At 41.0% G+C, this 22,481-nt stretch overlaps 1 protein-coding gene across 1 annotated transcript in view; it reads left to right on the top strand.

Moving 5' to 3' along the window:
- Positions 1-116: 116 nt before the first annotated feature.
- The window catches only part of APAF1 (apoptotic peptidase activating factor 1), a 100,863-nt gene continuing 78,498 nt past the window's right edge, over positions 117-22,481 (top strand). The window contains exons 1-7 of the mRNA XM_055118259.1: positions 117-770; positions 3,694-3,868; positions 4,156-4,345; positions 4,756-4,953; positions 17,380-17,563; positions 19,976-20,088; positions 20,195-20,326. Coding sequence (XP_054974234.1) covers positions 3,731-3,868; positions 4,156-4,345; positions 4,756-4,953; positions 17,380-17,563; positions 19,976-20,088; positions 20,195-20,326 — 955 coding nt within the window. The 5' untranslated portion in view covers positions 117-770; positions 3,694-3,730. The remainder of the gene's footprint in view (positions 771-3,693; positions 3,869-4,155; positions 4,346-4,755; positions 4,954-17,379; positions 17,564-19,975; positions 20,089-20,194; positions 20,327-22,481) is intronic.

Below are 22,481 nucleotides of genomic sequence, written 5' to 3' on the forward strand. Positions count from 1 at the left end.
GAAGTCTTACTACGTCCCGGAGTCTTAGCCACGCCCCTGAGTTTAGCCACACCCTGATGGTTTAGCCACGCCCCCGCGGCGGGGTGCGGTGGGAAGCGCTTCCTCGTCAACGCGCGGGAGCGCGCCGGGCGATGGCCTTCCCCAGAGGGGCTGCGGGGCGTGTTGATTTGCCTGCGCGAGTGCGCGCTGTCCGGCTGGGCGGGCCCGGCGTTTTTTGACTGCTCCGCGGTCCTGAGGCGGCCCAGAGGAGCTGTCAAGCGGACGCGGCTGCTTTATTTCTTCCGGCGGCTGCCGCGGCGGGCGGAACCTGAGGAGAGGGCGGGCGAGGGAGCCAGGGCCGTCTGTGAGCCGCGGGGACTCGAAGTCGCCGCGGCGGCGCCCTGAGTGGCCCCCGCCATCCCACCGCCGGGCTGCGGCTGCGGCGGGAGGGAAGGAGCGACGGCCCGACGGGGCCCGCCTCCCTTTGTGTGCGGGGCGGGGTCCTCCGGGGCAGAGGCGCGCGGGCCCGGATTCCCCTCGGCGCCCCGGGACTGTGCGAGGGGGTGACGTGGAGCGAGGGACCCGGGGGTCCCCAGGCACCCCCCGGGCCGCAGAAGCCCAGGTGTAGTATACCTGGGAGGTCCGGACTTGCCCGGGCGTGGCGCCCCGAATCCTGCTTTCCTTGCCCTCCCCTTAGTTCTTATTCACCCTCCCCCCCCCACCCGGATTTCCCCCACTCAGTCCCTGCAAGGCTGAGTCCCGGGGACTAAGACCTCGGCGCCGAGGCTTGGGTAAGTTGATTGATCTCTGCTACCCCCACCCCTCCCCCAGTCCCCCCAGCCGGGTTCCCTTTGGGGTTGCAGTGGCCCGTGTCAGTGAGTCGGGAGTCGGGGACGAGGAAGGGCTGAACACCCTCCTGCTCCCCCAGGACGGTTCTTGTAGACCTCCTGCACCAGGAAGAGAAATGCTCGCCAGAGGAAGCAGTCAGCAGTTAGGTTTCTTAGATGAAACCACCCGTTTCTGTCTATTGCACAGCAAAGAATGGTTTCGACTTCCCTATTGATGGTGTTTCCCAAAGGTGGAGGGATTGGAGAATATCTTCCGATTATTTCAGTTGGACATAACTATTCAGTTATATATAATATGGTTGCATATAAACATTCCATTGTGTGTATATATGGTTGAATATAAAGGATAGCCCAGTGTTAACACTTAAATCGTTTTGAAACAAAACAATAAAGTATCTTAATGTTCCAACTTAAAATGTACTCCTTAAGGCTTCATAAAGCTATCAGAGTCGGAAATTAGTTTCCGATTGTGTATTTGCTTAACTGTTGCGTGTTACCTGACAAATTCTGGCTTGTCAAATCGAATGTCATTACTTGAAATGAAGGAACGTTTTCTGTTTAAATTGGGTTAACAGACGTTACTGATGTTTAAAAGATAATGATTCTATCAAACTTTTTTGGGGTTGTTTTTGTGCTCCACCCCGCGATGCTCAAGGGTTACTCCTGGCTTTGCACTCAGGTTGGCTGCTTGCCAGGCAAACGTGCTGTCCCCTTGGCCCCTAATAATAACTTTTTCTTCAGTTAGTTTCATGTTTGTGAGGGCATTTAGTGAGCCTTGATAACCATAGGCAACTGCTCTCACTACTTTCTGCTCCTAAGGACTCTATACATAGGAGGAACTCAAATGTTTATCGAATGAATAAGTTAATAAATCCACACTGTAATCCACCGGGTAGAGTTTGGTACTTATTTTAAAACTTGCAAACATTCTGATCTGGGTTTTAAGCTTTTGGAAACATTTGTATTCTATGTGAAAAGATTTTGGTAGAAATAAAATGGTAGAAAAATTGGTAGAGTCAAGAATATTGTCCTTTCTTTTTTTTTAATCCAAGGAGTGACATCAGTAAGTATTTTCTGCTGCTTTATCACACTTAGCAACTCAACTGAAACTGGAAGCAAGCATGTGATTCTTGTGTTTTGTCAGTGAAGACTTAAATGCCCCATTCTATCAATACGTTCTTTAGTCTTTTGGACAAAGAAAACAAAGTTCCTAAACATTAGAGTTTCTGAATGGTCCCTGTTTATAAAGTTTTAACATACAAGTATTTTTTTTTTCTTTTTGGGTCACACCTGGCAATGCACAGGGGTTACTCATGGCTCTGCATTCAGGAATCACCCCTGGCAGTGCTCAGGGGACCATATGGGATGCTGGGAATCGAACCTGGGTCGGCTGCTTGCAGGCAAACCGCCTTACCCTCTGTGCTACCGCTCCAGCCCCCATACAAGTATTTTTGTACATGTGGAAAATGATAACATGTGTTAAAAAATGCAGTGAATATGGAAAAATACAAATTAGTGGGGGAAATGCTTCCTAAATTCTGCTACCTGAAGTAACGCATATGTTTTATTGAACATATAACATCCTTTTTCTCCCCTCTCTCCTTTCTCTAGCTTCTGTCTTTTCTAAAGCACCTCTCCCTCTTCTTCTTTTCTTCTTCCTTCCTTTGCTCCGAATTGAATTCAGGCTGTCACACTAAGGTACACCCCAGACCCTGAAAAAAATTATGTTCTATATATAGGATCATAGTTTTAATTTTCTCAGTAATATGTCATGCGCATCTTTCCATGGAAGTTCATAGATCTGTAGCTACTAATTTTAAATGACTACTAACTTTAAATAAAGTAAATTTCATTTCATACATATATTCTTTTTACATACAATGCTTACCATAAACTTATTTGGATATTATTATATCATCTTATAGAGAAGTTGCATCTGTCTTATTTAAAGTATTGTGCAAGAATCTCCCCTGACTTTTTTTCAAAAAAATAATTGTGAAAGCATTGGGGTTTTGTCCAGTTAAAAAAAATCTTCTCCCAAAAACCTTACATCTTGTTTTCTTTACGTTTTATGATTACCAGTGAGATTATATATATATTTTCCTGTTTTTATAAGCCTGACAATTTTTTAATTTCATTTTTATAAAGTTGTTCACAATAGTTCATTATAGTTAATATTCAAACACCAGTCCCACCACCATTCACCTTCCCACCACCATAAAAGGAAAGTGTATGAAGATTGTTGTATTTCATCCTGGAGCCATTTAAGCCCTTGTATAAGGGATTACAGGCATGTAAATTAAATCCAAACATATGTGTGCTACTTTTGGTACATCGGTGGGCTAGAGTTTAAGAGGTCTGCAGCAGGATGATAGATCCAGGACTATCTATGTTGCTCTATTCTGGGAGCTTTATTTCATAGTCTCTGGATCTTGGCTGTGGATGAGATTTTATTGCGGTGTGTGTGTGTGTGTGTGTGTGGTCCAGTCCTCCAGTCCCGTCCTGAGTGAACTGAGAGATCTCAGTCACGGTCCTGCATACCTGGGTTTTTCTGCAGGTTCTCTCATAGGCTGACAGATTTAAAATTGTTTTTTTTTATTTATTTAATTTTTAAATGAATCACCATGAGGTACAGTTATTGACTTACAAACTTTTGTGTTTACGTTTCATACAATGATTGAGTACCCATTCCTCCACCAGTGCCCATTCTCCACCACCAATGATACCAGTATCCCTCCCACCACCCCCACCCCATCCCCCCCCACAACCCCCTCTCTGTGGCAGGGCATTTTTTGCTCTCTTTTGCTCTCTCTTACCTTTTGGGTGTTGTGGTTGGCTGACAGATATTTTGGTGTTTGATTTGTAGCTCATGGTTGACAGCTCAGAGAAAGACTTGAGGGAGGATGGATGCGAAAGCTCGAAATTGTTTGCTTCAACATAGAGAAGCCCTGGAAAAGGACATCAAGACATCCTACATCATGGATCACATGATTAGTGATGGCGTCTTAACAGTATCAGAGGAAGAAAAAGTTAAAAATGAGGTGAAGTCCATGAGGCAATCAGTGCTTTCAGAATTTTAGGTGAAACAAATTTGGGGTGGAAGGGGGTTGGGCCATACCTGCCTATGCTCAGGGATCACTCCTGGCAGTGCTCAGCAGACCATATGTGGTACTGGAGATTGAATCTGGGTTGGCTTCATGCCAGGCAAGAGCCTTACCCTCGGACTATCTCTCTGGCCCCTCTTTCAGAGTTGTAGAATTTAAACTATAGCTTGAAAAGGTCTCACTAATTCATATTGCAAACATATTCTCTTTCTGTCTTTTTTTAGCCCACTCAACAGCATCGAGCAGCTATGCTAATTAAAATGATACTTAAAAAAGATAATTATTCCTACATATCATTCTATAATGCTTTACTCCATGAAGGATATAAAGACCTTGCCGCTCTTCTACATGGTGCTGTTCCTGTGGTCTCTTCTTTCAATGGCAAAGATTCAGTTGGTGGAATAACTTCATATGGTTTGTATTCAGGATACTTTCAGATGCTTCCCTAAAGGCAAATTGCTACAGTTTTGTTTTGTGGATGGAGTTGGCTGAAGATACTGCAAAATACATGTTATTTTGCAGGAAACAGTTATTTTTTTTTAATCTAAATATTTTCATTTGTATCTGTATCAGGTTTTCTTGTTTAAAGTGCTTTCTGCTGCTGATATAATAATATATTCATACCCCAATTTTTAAAGATTTTTAGAGTATACTGAGAAATTAGAAATTTGAAATAATATGTTTGCCACATTTCTTGTTTTTTAAATTAGGACTTGCTTTAATAGTAGTAGTAAAGTATTTTAAAGTAATAGTACTAAGGTACTATTACTCGAGTATCCATCTCAAAATTTCATTTGTGCTCACTTTGTTGTTTTGTGTTTCAGTCAGAACAGTCTTGTGTGAAGGTGGTGTACCACAGAGGCCGGTCGTTTTTGTCACCAGGAAGAAGTTGGTGACTGCAATTCGTGAGAGGCTCTTCAAACTGAACGCTGAACCAGGATGGGTCACTATATATGGAATGGCAGGTTGTGGAAAGTCCGTATTAGCTGCAGAAGCTGTTCGAGATCATTGCTTCCTAGAGAGTAAGTTTTGGTTACTGTCCTTTTTTTGACGAAAGAGGTACTCTTTAGGCTTACATTAATTTCCTATTGTTGTTGTATTGAATTACCATGTATTTGGTGGCCCAAACAACAGATTATCATAGTTCCAAAGTTCCAGATTACTTCTGGAAGCCAGAAGTCCAAAGTAATTCTTATTGGGCTAGTGTCAAGGTTCAGCAGGACTGAGTTCTTCTGAAGGCCCTGGGGCTAAGCTTTTCCTTGACAGTTCTCAGATTCTAGAGGTGGCCTGCATTTTTTCGCTTATAGTTCCCTTGTTCATGTTCAGAGCTGCTAATTTGTCTAATCTTTAAGTTCTTCTTCCCTCTCTGAATTTGCTTCTGTTGTCACATACTTGTTCTTTTGTTTGTTTGTATGTTTTGTCTTTGGGCTTCACTTGGCAGTGCTCAGGGTTTACTCCTAGATCTGTGCTCAAGGATCAATCCTGGAAGCTATTATGGTGCCTGGAATCAAACTTAGGCTGGCCGCATGGAGGCAAGTGCCTTGTCTGCTGTACTGTCTCTCTGACTTCCGTCATATGTTCTTTGACTCTGACCTCTGGCCTCCTGTGTATGATGCCTTTATGATTTCATTACGTCTGTCCACCAGATAATTCATGATAATATCCTGTATAAAAATCTTTAATTGCATTCACAAAGTCCCTTTTATCTTATAAGGTAACATATTTACAAGTTCTGTGGAGTAGGCTCTGGATATCTTGGGGTCTTGAGGGGGCGGGGGAAGGGGCATTTTTCTGCCTACTATAAGTGTGATTAAAAAACAAAGTGGATGGGGGCTGTAGCAATAGCACAGCGGGTAGGGCGTTTGCCTTGTACGCGGCCGACCTGGGTTGATTCCCAGCATCCCGTATGGCTCCCCTGAGCACCACCAGTGGTAATTTCTGAGTGCAGAGCCAGGAGTAACCCCTGTGCATTGCCTGGTGTGACTCAAAAAGTGAAAAAAAAAAAAGTGGAATTTGTTTTTTTTTCTCATCCTTATTATTGACACTAGATTAGCCAGGCCAGTAGATTTATATTTGTGTTCGTTGCACATACTACCACTGTGACTGAAAGTAGTTCCCTTGTATCTTAATAAAGGAGAAAATTCTAGGATTGACAAGACCTTAAAATGCTTCAGTTTAGGGGTTGGAGCGATAGCACATTGGGGAAGGCGTTTGCCTTGCACACGGCCGACCTGGGTTCGATCCCCGGCATCCCATATGGTCCCCCGAGCACCGCCAGGAGTGATTCCTGAGTGCAGAGTCAGGAATAACCTCTGAGCATCTCTGGGTGTTACCCAAAAAACAAACAAACAAAAAGCTTCATTTTATATCCCTGCCTTCAAGCACTATTGGACTTACATGTCACTCGAATTGTGTCACTTTTGCTATAGAATGCTGTGAGGAAGGAGAGTCTTGGAAATGCATCATGGCTAAGACTCTCCCAGTGAGTGGTTCTCTTCTGTATTTGAATTCATGTATCAAACACCTAATTCCATTTCTGTAACTGATTCTGTCACTTGTTTTTTAAAATAAAAATCTTTAGTAGTCCCGGGGGCTGGAGTGATAGCATATCGGGTAGGCATTTGCCTTGCACGAGGTCAACCCGGGTTCAATTCCCAGCATCCCATATGGTCCCCTGAGCATTGCCAGGAGTAATTCCTGAGTGCATCGCCAGGTGTGACCCAAAAGAGCAAAAAAAAAAAAAACTTTAGTAGTCCATTTTTTTTTTGGGGGGGAGGGCCTCCTAGGCAGTATTTAGGGGAACCCTGGGATCAATCCTGAGGATACAAGGCCAACTGGACCTGACAATTCAGTGCTTAGGTCCAGTGTGCAGTGCCACTGGGGCTCGGAGAGCCTAGGGCCACCAGGGCAACCCTAGCAGTGTGTTGACGCATCCAGGGTATACCTGGCGATGCTGGGAAGGGTGACTTATGGATTGGACCACAGGGAACAGGTAGGCCCCCTGTGCATGCAGGGCATGTGCCCGACCTCTGAGCCATCTCCTGGCCTGGGAGCCAGTTTTTCTTTATCCATAAGCCCCTAGAAAATGAACATGTGTGAATTGACTATAACAACCAGGGTTTTGGGTTTTTTTTTTTTTTAAGTTTTTTTTGAATTCTTTTTTTTTTTTTTTTTTTTTTTTGCTTTTTGGGTCACACCCAGCGATGCTCAGGGGTTACTCCTGGCTTTGCACTCAGGAATTACTCCTGGCGGTGCTTGGGGGACCATATGGGATGCCGGGGATCGAACCCAGGTCGGCCGCGTGCAAGGCAAACGCCCTACCCGCTGTGCTATCGCTCCGGCCCCTTTTTTGAATTCTTTAATGTGAGCAATTTTTTTGTCCCTTTTTTGGGTCATACCCAGCATTGTACAGGGGTTACTCCTGGCTCATGCACTCAGGAATTACTCCTGGCGGTGCTCAGGGGACCATATGGGATGCTGGGAATCAAACCCGGGTCGGCTGCGTGGAAGGCAAACACCCTACCTGCTGTGCTATCACCAGTTCCCCACTTTTTAAAATTTATTTATATTTTTGCTTTTTGGGTCACACCCAGTGATACTCAAGGGGTTATTCCTGGCTCTGCGCTCAGGAATTACTCCTGGCAGTGCTTGGGGACCATATGGGATGGCGGGGATTGAACCCGGGTCGGCTGTGTGCAAGGCAAACACCCTATCCCCGGTACTATCACTCTCCCCTCCCCTCCAAGGGGCTTTTTAGAGAAAGGAAAGAGAAAGAGACTTATTTATGTCTCATTTGTTATCTGGTGATTGTTACTCTTTTTTCTGTATTTTGGGCCATGCTGGTGATGCTCAAGGTCTGCTGCTGACCCATACCATGTGGTGCCAGGGATTGAACGTGGGCTTCTTGCATGCAAAGTACACATTCTAGCTCTTTGAGCTTTGTTCTTGGTGCTTTATATATATGTATATATGTATATATATACACATACATATACATATATATACATATATATGTATTTTGACTTTTATTCAGTAAATGGCATGTATCCAGTAAGTTTAAGAGTCTATGTTCAGTAAATGTAGCAGTATTCGGCATTGTTTTAGGCAGTGGGGATCTATCCAAAATGAAGGCAGTTTGTGCACCTAAGAAATCCACTCACAGTCTAGGAGGGGAGAAAGATTATGTAAACAAATTACAATGTTTTCAAGAAATTGAGTAATAGACAATTATAAAGCACAGACTTAGAGTGAATGAAGAGGACCAGAGGATTTACCTTGCACACAGCAGACCTGGGTTTGATCCCCTGTACCTCTTGTGTTCCCCAAGCCTTGCCAGGAGTGATCCCTAAGTACAGAGCCAGGAATTAGCCCTGAGCACCACTGGCCAACCACTCCCCCTCCAGCCAAAAAAAAAAAAAAAACCACGCCAGAACAAAGGAAGGAAGGATGTGTTAATTCTGGGCGAAGAAGTTGGTCAAGACAGGCTTCCTGAATGAGATGACATTGTGGTAGGATGGAGTTTTGAGGAAGTATAGAAAAGTTCCTTAGGCAGACAAGATAGAGACGGGAGGGGAGAATATAATAATTCTTTTTGTGTTTGTTGCACACTTGGTGGTGCTGAGGGTTTACTCCTGGGTTTCCACAAGGGGATTCCTCCTGGTAGGTCTCGGGAACAACAACTGGTGCTGGAGGTTAAACCCAAGTTTGCCTCGTGCAAAGCAAGTACCCTGCCTACTGTACTATATTTGTGCCCTGATCAGCTAATAATTTTTTTAATTTGCAATATATAATCAGGAGTTAAGACAGCTTATATGGTTGCAAAATGAATGGAATAAGTAGTAGGCCTCTAACATGTAGGAAGATGGAGTTGAGGGCTCATCTACTGTACTTCACCCTAGTTTATACTTCACAGCCTTTGTCAGTATTGATTATAATTTGTTGGAAGTGCGCTCAGTTCCTCATCCTTGTTTTTCCCTCTGTGCATTACAGAGAACTTCCTCATATTTCTCGCCATGCGATCTTGGGAAAGGATTTATTTTACTTGTTTTTTAAGCTGACTGCAAAGTTACTTGGTTATATATATGTGTATATATATATATATATAACACATACTTGGTTATATATACAATATATACTTGGTTACTAAGTATATATTAAATTTAAGCGATAGCACAATGGTTGGGCGTTCACCTTTCACGTGGCCGACCCGAGTTCGATTCCTCCGTTCCTCTCGGAGAGCCCGGCAAGCTATCGAGAGTATTGAGCCCACGCGGCAGAACCTGTGCGTATTGGATATGCCAAAAACAGTAACAATAAGTCTCTCAATGAGAGACATTACTGTTGCCCGCTCAAACAAATTGATGAGCAACGGGATGACAGTGACAGTGAAGTTCTTTTATTGTGCAGAAGTGGGGTTACCTTTCAATATTGTGAATTAAAAGAAAACTTTGTAATTTATAGCATTGAAAGTGTTCCCCTCGACTTAGTTTAAATCATTCCAGATTATGGGGTGAATTTTCAGTTGTGGAACTTAGTTGACCAATAGTCTATGGAATTAGTTACTCAGGAATCAAATCGCACAAGTTGTGGCCTTGAAATAGATTTTAACCACTTCGTTTTGAGAAAATATCAGTGATAAGTATCAATTTTAGCTCTAAGTCCTTGAATTTTTTAGGGCTGAAAAGATAGTTTAAAGGGCTCCAGCTCATGCTTTGCATGCGGAAGTCCCACCTATGATCCCTGGCACCCACTAGGTCCTGCTGTGTTATCTCCAAGCCCAGGGTGGCACCAGAACAAAACCAGACAACCTAAAGAGATTTAGCTTCCCACTCTTCGCTTTTCTTCATTGTGGTTGTGATAACTGGGGCTTACACACACTTAATTGTGGCGGTTGTCCACTTGTTTGAGGTGTTCCCTGGGGTTTACACTCTTGGTTGCAGTGTTACACACTTGAGTTGTGCTTTTTGCTGAGGGTCTCATACTTTGTTTGTGGTGCTGTGTAATATGCCAGAGGTCTGCACACTTCTGTTCTGGCACTGAGGATCACGACTGATGCTGCTGCCAGGATCACACTCTGCTTGCAGGACTGTACAGTGGTTCAATATTTGACTTCATGTCTGCAAGCCAGGCACTCTACCACCCAGCCATCTGCAAGCTCCAAGTCTTAGCTTCTTGCCTTGTTATTTCCTTCAAAAACTTACCATCCTTATAGCTGGAGAGATAGAACAGCCAGTTAGGTGTTTGCCTTGCACGCAGCCAATCTGGGTTCGATCTCCAGTACGTCATATGGTCTCCCGACCCTGCTAGGAGTGATCCCTGAGTTCAGAGCCAGGAGTAAGGCCTAAGCACAGCCAGATCATACCCCAATAACAGTAACAACAACAAGGTTTCCCATTGTCATTTCTTTTCTGTCTTCTTCCTCTTCTTATGTCTTTCTCCTCTACACAACTCTCACTTCATTTCTTGTATCACACCTGTAGGTTTGATACAAGGAAATCTTCAGCATCATCTAGGTGTCCCATGACTTAATTATTCTGACAGCTGGAGATAGCGTGAACTCCTAGAAGCCAAAGAATCAAAACTACCTCTTCAAACCCCCCCCCCCAAAAAAAAAACCCAGAAGACTCAGAACCAACTACCCTGTTTTCCTCTTCAGATGCCATAAACATTTCTCAGGCAAGATGGGATCATGAGTGGAAAAAGCTCTGCTGTAAGCCACTAAGTGATTCCTTCAGTCCCCTCCCCAATGTGACATTTTCTTAATTGTTATCTCTGCTAGCTTGAGTTTGACTTAATTTTTTTTAATGTCATTTGTTTGGAATTTTTATCTTTTTTTAAAGTTTCTTGTATATTTTAGATATTAGGCCTTTGTTTTAGATGTTATTAAATACTTACTCTTTACCATCCATATTAATTAATGTCGTGGTCATTCTTAATAGATATCTTTATTTCTAAGGTGACCAAATCAATGAGCTTTTTTTTTTTCTGATTTTGTAGCCTTACTAGTTAGTCTTATTTAGTTCTTTACTTGTTTTTGGCTTTTATATGTCCACTGATTCAAGAGTAGATCTCATTGTAGGCCACAGGAGTGATAGCACAGAAACTAGCGAGCTTGCCTTGCATGTGTCCACCAGGGTTTGATCCCCTGCATCTCATATGGTCCCTTGAGTATTAACAGGACTGATCCCTAAGGCACTGCTGGGTGTGGCCTTAAAATAAAAAAAAAACAACATTGACCTTTTTTTGCCATTTAACTTGTTCACAGTTACTGTTTTTTCTTTTAAAAGTATAGATGAATCTACAGGTAAATTTATTTTGTGTTTTGGGTCACACCTGGCTGTGCTCAGGGCTTACTCAGGGCAAGTGCCTTAGGCCCTGTACTATCTGTGTGGCCCTTTGCTCAAGGCTAACTCCTGGCAGTGCTCAGGGGACCATGTGGGGTGCTGGGAATCGAATTCAGGTTGGCTGCTTCAAGGCAAGTGCCCTACTGCTGGCCCCCAGGTAAACTTTATTTAAAAACAACAACAAAAAACCCAAGAACTTTAACTTCATTAAAACTGATTCCTGAATGTACGAAGTTTCCTTTGTGTGTGTGTGTGCGTGTGGTGATTAGTCAAATTTTTTTGTGTGTGCCTGTGTGTTTGAAAAACAAAAATTAAGTTTCTTTGGTGGGGACAACCCCAGTTTCCTTGTCAGAGATCAAGCCCAGGCTTTCAGCACACATCCTATCTGTTGGACCATTACTCTGGACCCTAAATTCTTAAACTTCTGTGCTTATTTTAGGCCTGTACATTTTGGAGGCTGGCGGATGGGGTTGGGTAACACCTGGCACTGCCAGGGCCTATTGCTTGCTCCTGGCTCTGTGCTCGGGGAGACACCTGAAGGACCATACATGGTGCTGGGTTTTGAATCAGGGTTTTGACCATTATATTTGCATGAAGGCAAGTGCCTTAGCCCCTGTACTATCTGTGTGGCCCTATCCCTAGACAACTCTGTGCTAATCTTAGACAATTGTGTGTGTGTGTGTGTGTGTGTGTGTGTTTGTGCACGAGTGTCTGTGTGTTTTTGTGTATGTGTTTTGTTTTGGGGTCACATCTGGGGGCTATGTTGTGTCGGGGATTGTCAACCCCACAGCCACATGCACGGCAAGTGCTTTACCTCCTGTACTGTCTCCTGGGTCCCTGCCTATACATTTTAAAATAATCTGATTTTCCGTTGAAAGTTAATTTTTTTTCTTAGGTGGGGTAAGAAAATTGTAGCGCTTACGTAGTTTTGAATAACTTACAGTATTTTATATGTTGAGTTTTTAACACTTGGATGTTTTCCTCCATGGTTATCTACTCATTTGATATCTTTGAAGTTGCTACATTATTAATTTCTGTAAGAATAGATCTCATGTGAAAGTATGGCTAATTTTCTCTGAGTAAAGACAACATTTCTCTGAATAAAATGTTCTGAATTATATATATATACAAGCCTTATTCAAGGCTAAATTGCTCCCTCTTGTGCCCATAGTAAAGATGGATTCTTTCTGAAATGTGAAACTGTGCTTTAGTGTTTAACCATATTGTGATAGGAGATTTGAAGATTAGGTGGTCATTTTGTCTGTTTTTTTTTTTTTGATGATGCAATAGAGCTTATATTTGAAATTAGTTTTATAATAAAGTTGTAAATGTATAATTATAAGATTATAAATTTATAGACTTTGTTATAATAAATGTTTTGTTATAATATTTATTAAATTAATATAATACATTTTACTTATTTTACAAAAATAATTCTGGGTGCTCAGGACTTCACTCCTGGCTCTGTGCTCAGGGATCACTCCTGGGGGTGTCAGGACACCATATGAGATGCCAGGGATTGAACCCAGGACAGCTGTGTGCAAGGCAAGTGCCTTACTCACTTGTACTATTGCTCTGACCCCTGAAACATATTTAGGAAGATGTGAGGGGAGAGGTGTGTTCAAGATAGAACATGAGCTTCTTCAGAGTGGAAATAGGCAAGCAAGGAAAAAAAGACAAACATGCAAGATACGTGTTCAGGAGAGAACACTGGCTTGAAGAACAAGTCCTGAATGTTTTGGGGGAGGATGTTGTCTTTAAAATTAGTAGTTTGAAAAGTTTTCTTGCATGTGTTTATCTTGCCCAAGTGTCTGCTATAAAGTTAGGATAGACAGACCTTTGTTGATTACTTTGTTTAAGTAATAGGTACTTAAAATTTAAATATTCATAGAGCAGATTAATCACCTATATTAGGATATTTCCTTTGCCTTGTCTTTATTAGTAGGATATTTTTTTTTTTTCTTTTTGGATCACACCTGGCAACGCACAGGGGTCACTTCTGGCTCTGCACTCAGGAATTACCCCTGGCAGTGCTCAGGGGACCATATGGGATGCTGGGAATCGAAACTGGGTCGGCCGCGTGCAAGGCAAACACCCTGCCTGCTGTGCTATCACTCTAGCCCCCACGTAGGATAATTTTTTAAAGCTGAAAGCACAAGTTAAAAAGAAAGCAGAACAACAGGTAGTTGAAATTTTTCTTATTTTATTAAACATTTCAAACTAGGGGCTGGAGCAGTAGTATGGTGGGTAGGGTGTTTGCCTTGCACAGGGCTGACCCAGGTTTGATCCCAGCACCACATATGGTCCTCTGAGCCCACCAGGAGTGATTCCTAAGTGCAGAGCCAGGAGTAACCCTGAGCATCACTGGGTGTGGCCCCCAAACAAAAATGGTAAAATAGTATTTTCATTTAAAAGAAAATTATTTTCACTTGCCTGTTATCCTAAATTCTAAATCATTTATTAAAGATAATCATGTATAATATTTTAGAGCCTACTTTTCCAAACTCTTTCACACATTGGATACAGACATAGCTAAACTTTGAGTTTTAGGGGCTTCTTAATAACTATTTCTTGCATATTGTCTTATACTGGAGGGAAGTCTAAGGGAACTTTAGGATCCTTCAGAAGTAAAATAGGAGAATTTACCTTCTTCCTCCTAAGACTGGGTCTGACAATAAAATCTTGCTTCTTGGTACTATCTTTGCTTTAGTCCTGAAGAGTTATATGTTGCCTTGCCAAAACTGAATATTGACACTGGAAGTTTAAATCCCAGCTCTACTTGTTTAACTGTAACTTTGGGCAAATTGTTCAACCTTTCTATACCTCTGTGGAATGAGGATAGTAATAGTGTCTTCCTGAGAGCTGCTGTCAGATGAGATGTATATGGACATGTAGAACTTTGTCACTGATAGGTATTTGTGCGGCTGGAGTGACAGTACAGCAGGTGGAGCATTTGCCATGCATGTGACTGATCGGAGTTCAGTCCCCAGCATCCCATCCATTCTCCAGGCACTACCAGGAGAAATTCCTGAGTGCAGAGGTAGGAGTAATTCCTATGCATTGCCGTGTGTGGCCAAGAAATGAAGAACCAAAAATAGGCAAATATCTATTTATATATAATATATATTTATATATCTCCCTATATATGTCTATATATATCTTTTAGATGATTTAGTTTTTCAAATAGAGGTTTCTTTTTCACTTATTTGTGAATACTAGTAAACTGTACTTTGGTATAACGCAATTTAAACTTTTATATCTGCTTTTTTTTTCTTTTCTATATTTTTAGAATCATGCAATATAAATATTTTTGGTTAATTTAATTTCATTGATATAATCTAATACTACTGTTCATAATATTTTACAATAGAGAAACTTTAAAAATTTTTATTTATTTTTTTGTTTGGTTTTTTTTTTTTTTTTTGCTTTTTGGGTCACACCCGGCGACACACAGGTGTGTGTGCACTCAGGAATTACCCCTGGCGGTGCTCAGGGGACCATATATGGGATGCTGGGAATTGAACCCCGGTCGGCCGCATGCAAGGCAAACGCCCTACCCACTGTGCTATTGCTCCAGCCCCAAATTTTTATTTATTTATTTATTTATCTATTTATCTATTTATTTATTTATTTATTTTTTAGGTTTGTAGCATAGAAATTTAGTGTCACTGTCACTGTCATCCCGATGCTCATCGATTTGCCCAAGCGGGCACCAGTAACGTCTCTCATTGTGAGACTTATTGTTACTGTTTTTGGCATATTCAATATACCGTGGGTAGCTTGCCAGGCTCTGCCGGGCAGGTGTGATACTCTCGGTAGCTTGCTGGGCTCTCCGAGAGGGGCGGAGGAATTGAACACGGATTGGCCGAGTGAAAGGCGAATGCCCTACCACTGTGCTATGGCTCCAGCCCCAGAAATTTAGTGTATTTTGTAATAATAGCACAAATGAAATGGGTGGAAGCAAAGCTGTATTGTTCTAAGGAAATTATGCAAGTTGGTAACTTGAATTCATAAGATCAAATTAAGTTAAAACAGTTATGATAAGGAAGAATGTTAGCATTGGCTTGTTCCTCAAGCCAGTGTTCTCTCTTGAACATGGCTCACACTTATGTGTCTCTTAGTATCATCACTTTCCTCTCTGAAGAAGCTTGTTTTCTCTCTTTCTTGAACACGTACTTCATCTCTTTCTCTTTCTTCATGTCTAAATAGGTTTTGTTCAGTAATAACTATCTTGCTTCACTAAGAAAGCAAATGCTAACATAACCAAAGAAGCAATGACATGCTTTTATCCCTTATTTTCCGTCTCAGGTTCTTCTTCTTTTTTTTTTTTTTTTTTAGTGAATCACCATGGGGTACAGTTACAGACTTATGAACTTTCGTGTTTGCATTTTATTCATATAGTGATCAGTTTACCCATCCCTCCACCAGTGCCCATTCTCCTCCACCAATGTTCCCAGTATCCCTCCCACCACCTCCACCCCATCCCCCATCCCCCACCACCCCACCCCTTCTGGAAAACCTTTTTTATCTGTCTGGAGCTGCTTGAGTATAGTTTTAATATTTTTGTATTCTATGTATATAAGTAAAACATACATTCAGATATTTTAAATCTTGATATAAATAACAGGTAACAGTTACTATTAACACTAATAGTATCCATTTTAATATAATTATTACCAATTCATAGCTTAATATTTGTAAGGTGTCCTGAACCACATTACTAATAGTCTTTCTTGTTATAACCCTTTAGGATTAGCATACCAAAATACACTGATGTTTGGTGCTAGGGATCAAGCACAGGACCTCATACACTATAAGGCATATGCTATACCAATATGCCACATTTCTGGCCTCAAATTAAATATATTTTATATCATTAATCTCAAGTAACTTTCAAAAAAGATGGGATAAACAATAAAAAGTAAATGTGACTGATTAAATGACTTGTTAAAAATTGCACAGCTATGGGACTGGAGCAATAGCACAGTGGGTAGGGCATTTGCCTTGCACGTGGCTGACCGGGTTCGATTCCCAGCATCCCATATGGTCCCCTGAACACTGCTGGGGGTGATTCCTGAGTACAGAGCCAGGAGTGATCCAAAAAGAAAAAAAAATTGCACAGCTAGTAAGCATAAGGTCCAGACTTGAACCTGACTTCTTTCTTTAAGATTCTCTGAGAACCATAAGTGAGTTCTGTGTTCTTGGATGCCAGTGTTCTCGGGCAGAGGTGATTCTGCTCTTCCCTCTCCTGGGCATATATTTAATAATACTTGAAGATTTCTTAAAAAAATTTTTTTTTGGCTTTTTGGGTTATACGTGGTGATGCATGGGGCTTATTCCTGGCTCTGCACTTAGTAATTACTGCTTATAGTGCTCGGGGGGATCATGTGGGATGCTGGGAATTGAACCTGGCCACATGCAAGGCAAATGTCCTACCTGCTGTACTATTGCTCTGGCCCCCACTTGGAGATATTTTTGATTGTCATAACTGTGAAGGGGGAATGATCAAAGCATTTAGTGCATTCTTTCTCAGAGTGGAGGATACTGTCCTCAGAGGGGTGCTATAATCAGCCAGAAGGGGTCATAGGACCCTCCCTTGGTACTAGGGGATGCTTATTTTCTGTTTGTTTGCTAAAAGAATGCAAATTTCCAGGGAATCTTTTTTTTCCACCCTGAAAAGGGTGGTGGACCAGATAAGTTTGGGAACCTCTAGTTGAGTGCATGAGGCCAGGAAGATTGTTAAACCCTCTTTAGTGGACATGACAGTCTGTCACAGAAAGTTAACTTGGTGCCAAGTCAAGGATGCTGAGGTTGAGAAACTGCAATACACTGGTCACTGATGACATAGGAGGAATATGGTGAGATTTTGTTCAATGAGATTTTACTGATAAAGTTTTACTTCAAACTTCAGTTTTCTAATATCTATTTTTCATGCATTCAAGCTATAAAACTCAATATTGTCCCTAATCAAAATTTATACCTTGAATTCATAAGGCATGCAAGGTGTGCTGAAATTGAAGAGTGGAGCCAGTCTATTGTTTATCAGTGAAATCTTGAAAGGAAAACTGCTGTTTAAAGGCTCTAAATTATTCTTTTCCTCCTCAGATTGTTTCCCAGGGGGTGTGCATTGGGTTTCCATCGGGAAACAAGACAAATCTGGACTTTTGATGAAACTGCAAAATCTTTGCACACGGTTGGATCAGGATGAGAGCTTTTCCCAGAGGCTCCCACTTAATATTGAAGAGGCTAAAGACCGTCTCCGCATTCTGATGCTGCGCAAATACCCAAGGTACAAATAGTCAAATTTAGTAGGTGTATAAATTCCAATGAGAATGAAATACCGACATATTGAAAACATCATAGCCTTTACTGTTGTTCACTTGAGAGTCAAGACAGAGCCATTGTTTTCTAGATATTCTCTTTTTCTGATTTTGGAGCCATACCCAGTAGTAGTAGGGGGCTTTCAATTGTGCTCTAAGAGCCATGTGATGCCAGGGGCCGAATGTGGTCCTTCCCCATGCAAAGCTTGTGTCAGCCTGTGGAACATCATTCTGGATGGGTTTTCTCTTTCTAAAAATCAGTGATTGTCACTGTCTAAAATTGCTGCTTTTCCATTTCTCTTTGCGTCCTACCTTCCACATCATCTGATATGTCAAATCTCAAGTCTCTCAAGGAAAGATTCTTAGTAGTCACATTAATTGGTGAGTGGTCTCTGTTAGAAAATGCAAGTCTCTTACCTTGAATCCATGGTTTCCTTTTTTGTTCTTGGACTATATTCTGCAGTGTTAAGAGACTATTCCTCTCCCTGTTCAGGCAACACTTGTGGCAGTGCTCAAGGAACCAAATGTGGTGCCAGGGATCTAATAGAGTTCTTCCATATGTAAGGCAAGATTATAACCTCTACACTATTTCCCTACCACCCTCAATTCCTTAATAAGTTAACATAGGACAAGAGAAGAAGTAAATACAAGCAGCTGGTCAAACATTGGGTTAAAATGAAGTATTTATTGAATAGGTCGCTTCTATTGTATCATTTTCATTTTGAGTCATACTTGTAACTCTTCTGCTTCTTTGTCATTCAAGAGTTTGTTTTATTTTGAGAATTCAGTAAATACTATTATAATCATGTGCCGGGCACTATTATTTCATAAATTTTCATTGACAAGAGAACTACAATAACTTAGTTGTTCTGTACCTGGGATTCAGCTAGCAATTCAGTTTTTGTGCTCTTGCATTTCTTTATTTAACATTAAGTAGTTCTTGCTGGCTTTGGGTCAAGAGCTACAAGGGCCACAAGTATGAAGATGAAGCATACAGCATTCTTTGGAAGCATGACGGGTACTAGGTGAGGATTAAGTAATGGGTAGATTTTTGAACTGCCTCCATACTCCTGATGGTGCAGTGCTCTGTCTGTAAAAGTGGTTCAGCATGACAGTGATTCTTATATTGGCAAGGAGAATAATGTCAGGATACTGTGTGAGAGTAATAGCACTGGGGAAAAACCTCTGAGATAATTTTGCAGGATACTCACAGTACTGAGTAAGCTCCATTCTCTCTGCTTGTTTTTTTTTTCTCCAGATTCTTTACTTACCTCTCCTTCCCCTTGATAGTCACTAATAATTTATTTTCCTGATGAAATAGGTTTGACCATTCCTGCTTTTTCACTCAGTGTCTTCCTTCATCCTACTCCCCTTGCAGTAATAAAAGTGATTTGTATGTAGGAAAATATTGTACTATTCGTATTGTGTATGGGAGCGTGGCTTATAAAGTCCATCATTTCATGTTTCTTCACATCATTGGGTCTGTGCTGTTGCAGTTTTCAGACTTGGGTCAGTCCCTCGAGTCTTATTTTGTTATGTGAAGAAGTAGTGTGCCATTCAGATGAAAGCACTGTAGCATTATGCTATCAGATTTTGGTTGTATTTTCCCCCATCTCTTCTGATGAGTTGAAGGTTTTTGGGTAAATCAATGAGAAATTGGCACAGAGGTCCTTTGTCATCAGAAATAAACAAATTGGGTTTTTGGATAGAGTTAACCAGTGTACCAAATGAAAGTAGTGCTTTTGCCAGTATATTTTGTTGGGTTTGAACATAAGAACTTCTAGTTTCATAGGTAAAACATGATCAGATATCATTATGGTGTATGATTTGTTTTACTGCTAACCTGAGCCTAGTACTTCCTTGGCATTGGTGAGTTCTATTGGGGAGAAGATTCCCTTGGGAAAAAGATCCCGTTATTTTCATAGTTCTCTTTGTGTACTAGGTAATTCATTTTTAATGCTTACTTAGTTATACGAAGTTGTCTTCTTTTTTTTTTTTTGTTTTTGGGCCATACCTTGTGGTGCTTGAAGCTTCTCCTAGCTCTATTCCTGGCAGAGGACTCAGAACTGTTGGTATTTATTGCATCATGTGGTATGAGGGATCAAACCTGGGGCCGCCCATATGCAAAACATGTACTCAGGCAGTTGATCAGGCTCTCTTGCCCTATAAAGTCTTTAATACGTATTTATTTGGAATTTCAGGAAGGGAAAATATTTCCTCAGTATGTGCTATGAAAGGAATGTAACAAAGAAAGGAGGATGATCTATTGTGGTTCCCCCCCACCAGTTCTACAGGTTGGGGGCATTTCTTTTTTTTTAAAAGAAGCTTAAAATAAATGTAATTAGTTACTACATACAGTTATTTTATTTTTTTTAAATTAGGTCTCTGTTGATCTTGGATGATGTTTGGGATCCTTGGGTTTTAAAAGCTTTTGACAATCAGTGTCAGATTCTTCTTACAACTAGAGATAAGAGTGTCACAGATTCCGTAATGGGTAAGGATTCGTATTTTGTTTTTTCAGTACTTCTCTTTCAATTCAATTGCTCCTCCAAATATGTGGGAAACCAAATTGTTTATTCTGTCTTATAATTTTGTTACAGGTCCTAAATATGTAGTTTCTGTGGAGAGTGGCTTAGGAAAAGAAAAAGGACTTGAAATTTTATCTCTTTTTGTAAATATGAAGAAAACAGAATTGCCAGAACAAGCTCATAGTATTATAAAAGAATGTAAAGGTATTCTTATTTATTTTATACGTGAGTGGTTACAGAGATAACAGTGTACACTTTGGAAGTTGAACTAATGAATATAACAGCACATGGACACGCCCAAACTGTACTAGGATGTTTAATATTCTAAATCTCTTCAACACCATATTTGGTTAGTGATGCTTTGGTAATCATTCATAAAAAAGTAGGGATGCAAGTCAACAGTAAAGTTCATACCTTTTAAAAAAAATTCAATTTTATTTTTATAAAGTATTTCACAATATTTGATTACATTTAATATTCAAACACCAATCCCACCACAATTACACCTTCCCCCCACCATATTTTGGATATTTCATCCTGAACCCCAATTTCTGCCCCAAAGCAGAACCGAAATAATTTATTTTGTATTATTTTAAATGCATGCCTTGCGTGCATGAGATTTGGGGTCAATTTCAGTTTCTTATAAAAAAAAGTAAATAATCTCAAATTATTTGTGGGAGGGGTGAGATAAAGTCATGACTACTGTCATCAAAGAACAGAAAATACAGTGAAAAATAGAATTATTTGAGTTTAACTTATTTTTTTGTATGGGGATTTTAGAAAACAGTGGTTTGGCCTGGAGTTTCTCTCATTGGCAGAGCTCAGAGGCATGTGGTGGAGAGGTAGATCCCCAGCACTGACGCTTATGCCTAGGACACATCAAAGTGTGCACTCAGCTGCTGTGTGTGTGTGTGTGTGTGTGTGTGTGTGTGTGTGTGTGTGTGATTTTCTGAATGTGTGTTTTAAATGACCTTTTTTTTTTATGGGGGGTGGGGAACCACACTCGAGTAGCTCAGGGGCTACTCTTGGGTCTGCACTCAGGAATTACTCCTGTTGGTGCTCAGGGGACCGTATGGGATGCCGGGATAGAACTTGGGTCTGCTGCATGGAAAAAAAAAATGCCCTTCCCGCTGTACTTTCTTTCCAGCCTTCATAAATGACTATATAAATACTAGTATAAAATACTACTGTTTTAAGAAATGGTCCTTTTGTGACATGAGTATTTCAATAGATTTTTAAAGGTACTTGACTGAAGTTATTGTACCCTTGTTATGTTTTGCAAATAATTTTACCCCAGATTCTTTTGCCTTTTACTTTGATTTCTATTACTTTTTGACATGCAGAATTAAAAATTCATTGTGGTCAGGGGGCTGGAGTGATAGCACAGCGGGTAGGGCGTTTGCCTTACACGCGGCCGACCTGGGTTCGAATCCCAGCATCCCATATGGTCCCCTGTGCATTGCTGGGTGTGACCCAAAAAGCAAAAAAAAAAAAAAAAAATTCATTGTGGTCAAAGCCACCAGTGGTTAAAATTTCCTTCATTGGTTGTTAATGCTTGGAAATCTTCTTTTTTGGGGAAAGAGAACACTAGCTTTTCTATTTGTTTCTTTTCTCCTCCCCTCTCCCTTTACTGTTGTAGTGATAACAGGGGGATGAACACATGGTGGGTTGTGGTAGTTGCATTTTTAGCTGTGGTGCTATGGGGGTGGGGGTCACACATTATACCTTGTTGCTTTCAGACTCTGCTATGAAACCCACTAAGGTTTGTACTCCTCATTGTGCTTGCATACATAACTTGGTGGGGCTAGGCACACGTGTCTCTGTGTGTGTGTGTGTGTGTGTGTGTGTGTGTGTGTGTGTGTGTGTGTGTGTAGGGTCGCTGTGTTATCACAAAGGTCACTCATTTTTAGTTGTATGTACCTTTTTGTGGTAGTGCTTGCACACAGCTGACTGCAGTATGACTGGAAATTGCTTGCAGTACCAGAGACCACAGAACATAGTTGTCAGACTCAGATGGCAGAATAACCAGTATTACTCTGGATGTATATGGCAGTACTAGGGATTAAACTCATGAACATATGCCTGCAATACAGGTCTAAGCCCCTGGGTGTTACTCTGGGCCAAACTTTTTCTTTCTTTTTTTTTTTTCTCTTCTATGTCAGATTGCTCCATGATTTTGAGTTAGTTGACTTAAAATTTTGTTTTGACTTAAAAAATATTAAACATAGAAAATATACTTGATTCATATTCATTATAAAGGTGAGACATGTCCATCTTTAAAGCATTAAAAAATGAAATTATAAAGAAATGACAGAAATTATGTGTAATCTGATCATTACTACCATTGTGTGAGTAAGGG

This window comes from Sorex araneus, chromosome 10, assembly GCF_027595985.1.
Source record: "Sorex araneus isolate mSorAra2 chromosome 10, mSorAra2.pri, whole genome shotgun sequence".
Classification (NCBI taxonomy): Eukaryota; Metazoa; Chordata; class Mammalia; order Eulipotyphla; family Soricidae; genus Sorex; species Sorex araneus.